General features: G+C 38.5%; 1 protein-coding gene across 1 annotated transcript in view; it reads left to right on the forward strand.

Annotated features, from left to right (window-relative positions):
* The first annotated feature begins 3,137 nt into the window (after positions 1-3,137).
* LOC106012794 (proteinase-activated receptor 1) overlaps positions 3,138-7,000 on the forward strand; it is a 6,842-nt gene continuing 2,979 nt past the window's right edge. Inside the window, exon 1 of the mRNA XM_013086791.1 lies at positions 3,138-3,210. Coding sequence (XP_012942245.1) covers positions 3,138-3,210 — 73 coding nt within the window. The remainder of the gene's footprint in view (positions 3,211-7,000) is intronic.

Genomic DNA, 7,000 nt, shown 5'->3' on the forward strand with positions numbered 1-7,000 from the left:
GATCCCTTGGAGGGCCAAAATCGATAAGAGTAGGCTTCGGCCGCCACCCGGGCAAAATTCAAAATTTCCTACCAACTGAATTTTGCAATGTGTCCTGCGCGCTCATGACCGTATGCAGTTGCTAGCGTCGTAAAACACTTCAACAAAACAAAAAAAAAGACTGCCTGTCAGGGCCAACCCGGGCTGAAAAGGATGCAACATTTCAGCAGGAAAGACCAATATAATCGCTTGAAATTCTCCCCGCACGGGGATCGAACTCAAGTTTTCTACGTAGCACGACAGAGTGCCTAATTACTATCGCTATACCAAATGATACGCTGGATCTCTTTTTCCCAAGCAAAGTAAGTGAAAAAAATATGGTGAAATGGTATGTGTTTTTACGCCCCTACAACACTATTAGGTTATTTAAGGGGCGGGACCTCCTAGTTTAACGTCCGTCTCCGACAGGACCGAGCCAAATGGGAAGTTTGTGTAAAATGCCTTTCCCAAGGACACAACGTCGGACCGAGCTGAGGCTCGAACCCCAGAACCTGCAATCTCAAGATTACGAGTCCGGTAGCCTAACCACTAGGCTGTATACCGACGCCACTAGCAAAAAAGGTCAAAGGTTTAATTAAAGAAAGAAATAATTACCACTTGTAAAAGAAACTTCAGAACCAGCAGTTGCCTGAGTCGGATTTCCAACAGCAGTGGCGGAGGTTTCGAACAATAAAGACACATGGGATGTTTTGCTCAGATAGCATAATATAGATCTAGCACTCCAATCATAATCCATAAAATGATACTGACCCTTGACATATGACTTCATTACGTAAATCGAACCAAGATTAGATACATTTCCGCTCAGAGAGTGATGGAAAGAAAGCTCTTGAAATGTTCAACTATCGATACAAAGTGGCATATTATGGTTCTCAAAGTCCCGACGGTTAATAATTGTGCATAATTAACCGGCTCGAGTTTGGTACGACCTGGGTTCCATCGGTCTATGATCTTACCGGAAGCATTTTTGTCATTAAATAATCTATACGATTTTGTCATTAAGGTTCTGTTACAGCGAGGCGTTCTCTTTCAACTGGTGTGACTGTGATGTAACGCCAGCATCGAACTCTAAAGACAAAGAATGAAGTTCATAACAACGTTTACCTCAATTAGAAACTTCCATTTTCACCTCTGGGACACCTATACCAACATCGACACCTTAATCAAACAAGCACGTCTACTCTTTCTTTTTTGTTCAAATAAGAGCAATTAAAATTACAAAAAGAAATATTATCTACGGTACAGAAGCCGACGTTACGATCTTCCTGCTACAAGCATCCGATAATGACTGAACTGCTTCATACTTCATGGTAATTTTCTTTTAAAATGAGGAACTTACATTATTTACATATGATAGCCTGCAAAGCAGAAAGCTGTATAGCTGACTGGATTGGTTTAGAATCTATGCAATTTGCTTTCTTTATTTTACATCGTGATCAAGTTTTAACAAAGTGGTTGATGTTTTTGTCTTTCCTCTGTAACTGGAAGCACATGTTACGACTATTTCAGAAAATCAAATAAAAATTGTACATGACAATCATAATTCCTTCGTAGCGGGGTTTTTTTTATGTTGATAAAGTAAAATGGCAACCACGAGGAATAATTTCAACACTTGAACGAACTGCGATACATGAGGTATAATAATAATGAACCTTGAGATAAATCTTGAGGTACACAATTCGTGAGTGGGAAATGCTGGGGTACTCGGTGTTATTAAACGGCTAATCATTTACTCCTGTACTAAAGGGGTGCTGGAGAAAACAATGCTTTTCGTTGGGGAATGTTACTTTGTGGAAGTTATCTAATACTAACACCTTGTTATTCTTCGTCATCATTGTCGTTTTTCTCGTCATCATCCAGTAGGTAGATGTTGCTTCTCGGACCTTTCAGTAACACTTGCTTAAGTTGTGTTGTTTGCAAGCCAGACTTCTTTCATTGTTCACATTTTCTGTTAGGTCCCCGTCTTTGTCCCCTGTTGCTATATTATTTCTTCTGAGTGAATCACGACATTCGTACTCCCGAAGTAGTTCAGTTTCAATGTCACTACGATCTGGAGGAGTATTAGTTTCTATGCCAATTTTTCTTAGAACTAGGGTCGTTCAAAAAGTTTTGCCTCCTCTCCAATAACTTCTAAACTATTCAAGATATGTTCATGAAATTTGTACATAATTGACTTTCAATATGTATACTCTCAAACCCAGAAAACAAAATTATGCTATGGTGTCTCACCTTCATGCTATTGCTGTTTACATCATAGAAGCTAGGGTACATTGTCCCCGAGAAAATGGCGTCCAGCAAACCTATGAATTTGAGCTTAAAGCAAAGAGCTGTTATTGAGTTCCTTACTGCAGAGGGAGCTGCACCCATTGATATTCAAAAGGCGAATGAAGCTTGTCTATTATGAAGCATGGTTAGATGTAAGTACTGTTCGAAGATGGGCAAAGGAGTTTGCTGAAACCAGTCCAGCAGAGACAGATTTGCATGACCAAGCTCATTGTGGTCTTCCCAACTCTGCCAGTGATTCAACACCACGAGAGAGTGGATGAGATCATCCAAGCAAACTGGCGGATCAAAGTAAAAGATGTCAGTGAAATGCTAGCCTAGGGATTTCTGTAGGGAGTGTTCAATATATGTGTCACGACACGGTGGAATCAGCGCTCGTCAATTTTTGGACTTGTGGAGTTATTGGTATCATTTTAAAGGTTGTTCCCTTGTCTTACTTTTTGTGGGGGAAAAAATAATCATATATCATGGAAAGCCATCGAGATATTGGCGATTAAAGGAAGTGGGTGTCTTCTAGTTTCAGATGTAAAATTAGCGGAGAAATTGGATTGAAAATGTTTGGCGACTTTCAAAGTTTGAGAGTCCTTTGAAACTGCAAATTTACATTTTTGTGTCTTACATCAGCATTTTATTTTCTGTAAATTCCACACAGAAATTTGTAAGCAAAAATTCGATAAATATTGCCAAACGGACAAAAAGATGCCAGTTTCTACGATTTCATTATTTTGACGAGCGCCTGATTTCATCATGATGCCTCACATATTGTCCATGATGTGTTGGGTTACAGGAAAGTGTGTGCACGGTGGGTTCCCTACATGTTGTCACTCGAGCTGAAATTGAACCGAAGTCAAGTTAGTGATGAACTCCTGGCTCGCTATGCTGATGAAGGTGAAGCTTTCTTACGCCGTATAGTCACAAGAGATGAGACTTGGGTACACGACCATTCTGACCCAGAGAACAAAAGACAATCGAAAGAATACAGGCACACTGGCTCACCTAGCCCCAAGAAGTTCAAAGTTGTTTCATCTGCACAGAAAGTGCTTATGACAGTGTTTTGGGACTGCGATGGTCTGATTCATATGGAATTTTTGGAACAGGGTTCCACTGTCAACTCTGAACGATATATTGAGACCCTGAGAAAACTCAGAGCACGGCTGTCACGAGTTCGGCCCGGAAAAAAATATGCAAATTTTGCACCACGATAACGCCCGTCCACACACGAGTCGACAAACTCAAGATGCCATTAAAAGTGTTAGATTTCAAGAGAACTTACCGCACCCATCACACAGTCCAGACCTTGCTCCATCTGACTTTTATCTTTTTCCTTAGTTGAAGGAGTACCTCAAAAGAAAACATTAGATCTATGCAGATGACGATGAAGTTCAAGAAGATGTGCGTCGCTGGTTCAGAGGAAAACCACATTAATTTTTCGCCGACGGCATGCGACAATTAACCTATTCGACGTTGGCGGATCTGCATCGTCAAAGAAGACGACTATGTTGAAAAGTAAAGGTACTGTCATGTAGCAGACATCCTAAGCTTTCATTTGGTGTATAACTTTTGTATATAGCATCAGTAATAAAGAAATTATGAACTTGGAGGAAAAACTTTTTGAACGACCCTCGTACTTCTTCATTTTTAAATTGTTTGTATCCACAATAATATTGTAAGACTTTTTCTATAACATTTCATTTCGAAAGCTGTCATCCTTTTTGCATCTTGTTCTTTGATGGTCTTTGCTCCATATCCATAATATTATTTTACGTTGAGGAATAGGGCATTTCGCAGAATTCTTATTTTTGTATTTTCGCAGTTTCCTTTAAAGAAAGCTGTCATCGTTTTGATTTTTGATGTTGCAATTCCCCGTAGTATAATGTATGGGGCTGTATTCCTATTTGCCTCAATCCTGGATCAAAGACATTTTAAAAAATGATAACTATTTTTTCTTCCCCATCAATTTCAATACAGCATCTTCTTTGTATTTATCTATGCCCATGATTTAGGTTCTCTTTACACATTTAGGCATATTCCGATTAAAATTTAGTCTTTGTGTTCTCGGGAGGATTTCATCAAGTTCTCTGAACCTCTTTGTGTTGTTGCAAAGAGGGCAAAATCATCGACATATAAAATCTCTTAAATTCCTAAGTATATAGCTGGTACGTCACATTCGTCTTTTACTGGGTAATGTTCTGCCGCCCTGCTTGCTTGGTTACAAAATCGGGTGCTTTTGAAAGGTTGATAAAAGGCTAGCAATTAGGCCCTGACTGATCTGCGATATAAGATAAGATAAGATAAGATACATCTTTATTGTCCAGATCCTGGCACATTGGTTTGGTGTTCCACCACGAGTACACACACACACACGCACACACACACACACACACACACACACACACACACACACACACACACACACAAACACACACACACACACACACAAACACACACACGTACACACGTGCACACACATGCACACACAAGTAGGCTTACAGTCACATGTATAATATAAATGAGCAGCAATATAAACAATAATAATCGTAAGCTAGATACACACTCAATGTTCTTTTTATGCATGGTCTAAGGTCGTAAGTACACTAAACAAGATGGTTAAGATGGAAGCATTTTGATAGATGATGGTAAAAATGACCTTCTGTATCTTTCTTTGTTACAGATCAGAAGCATGGGTCTTTTACTTCTTACTGGTGTTTTTATTTGAGAGAACAAGGGATGTTTGTTGTCTAAAAAGATGGAATTAATTTTCTCAGTGCAAGCTGTTATGTACAATTCATCCAAGTAGGGGAATGAAGATGTTGAAATTTTACATGCTTTCCGTATTAGTCGATTTAATTTTTCTTTATCTTGTTGTCTTGTGTTCCCGGCCCATGCTATTATACAAAAATTGATCATACTTTCTATGGTTGAATGGTAGAACATGGACATCAATGTTTTATCAACTTTAAAATACTTTAGCTTTCTTAGAAAAAATAGCCTTTTGTTAACTTTTTTATGCAGGAGAGAAGTGTGGACACGCCAGTTGAGTTTGTTGTCTATTGTAACACCCAAATACTTATAGTCTGACACTTGCTCGATGTTTTCACATTTCATTTTGAGTGGCTGCAGGGGCAGTTTCTTTATTCTAAAATCAACGACAAGTTCTTTTGTTTTTTTCACATTTAAAAGCAGCTTATGATTTTCACACCATTCAGAAAAATGAAGTACAAAATTCCGGTAAGCGGGTTCGTTATGGTCAGCCTGAATTAGCCCAATTATAGTTGAATCATCTGCAAATTTTATCAATTTGATGTTACTGTTGTTTATTTGGCAATCGTTCGTGTATAGTGTGAATAAAACTGGTGACAAAACACATCCTTGGGGGGCCCCTGTATTTGTTGTGATGTATGTCGATGAAGAATGTTTTAATTTTACATACTGGGTTCGGTTGGTAAGAAAATTGCCTATCCATGATATTAAATTGACGTTAACACCTATGTTTTCTAATTTCTTTAAAAGGATAGCTGGCTGGATAGTATTAAAGGCTGACGAAAAATCCACAAACAGGATCCTACAGTATGTTTCACGCTTGTCTAAGTGTCTATATATGTTGTCAAGAAATAGTAAAATGGCGTCTTCCACACTTCTCCCCTGACGATATGCAAATTGTAGAGGGTCCTAGATGGGTTCTATGTAGCCTACGTTCGTAGTCTTTTTAGCACAATTTTTTCTAGACATTTTATAACTACCGATGTTAAGGCTTTTGGCCTCAGGTCATTCATTTCAGTAATTTTTTCTTTCTTTGGAAGGGGGACGAATATTGTTCTCTAGTTGGCATAGCTGTAGGCACTACTTCTCTTTTCTTTGGCAATAGTTTTAGTTTTATGGTATGAAGATTGTTCTTCTTTAGACTGTAGGCCAGTGTCCGCTTCCCTATTCCTTCATGCACTGCCGGTAGTAAACATACATAATTTAGTCCCTCTTCTTCACTTGCTTTTATCATTCCAATTTGTGTGCTATCACATCCCGAACTTTCCCCCTCTTTAATTTTAATTGACTTGACAGCTTATCTATTTCTGATCTGAGAGGTGACAAATTTTAATGTACCTCTTCATCATGTTCTGCCTTTTACCTATTTGGACCAGACAGACTGATAGACTGATAGTTTTCTTTTCTACAAGAAGAAACCCTTTAAGTTTAAGGATGTTCTTTTTACATTGTTTATACTTTCTTTATCAAAATCCAAATTCTGTACTCTAGAAAAGAAGACCATGCTCTTGCGCTCGACAAACAGCCAAGGAACCAATTTAATTTGAAATATCCGGAGCTGTTCTTGAGGAAGTATTTCATCTATTCGGAAAAATCCAGGAAATCGTAAAATCTTTGTTGAAATTGAGAGTTCGAAAAATGTGTACAGTCCATAGCGTATTTTAATTTAGTAAAGAACGCCATGGTACAGTCAGATCTAAAATACAAGAAAACTTCATTGATTTGACAAGGAAGAAAATTGATACCATAGCGCGCTTTCAACTGTCTCTGCAATATTAAATGACAGTTAATCATATCATTTTGTATAACACGCCAACATGATTACACTGTACACACATGCGTGCACTCGCATAATACGCACGTACACACACACACACACACACACACACACACACACACACACACACACACACACACA

This window comes from Aplysia californica, unplaced genomic scaffold (genome assembly GCF_000002075.1).
Source record: "Aplysia californica isolate F4 #8 unplaced genomic scaffold, AplCal3.0 scaffold00506, whole genome shotgun sequence".
NCBI lineage: Eukaryota > Metazoa > Mollusca > Gastropoda > Aplysiida > Aplysiidae > Aplysia > Aplysia californica.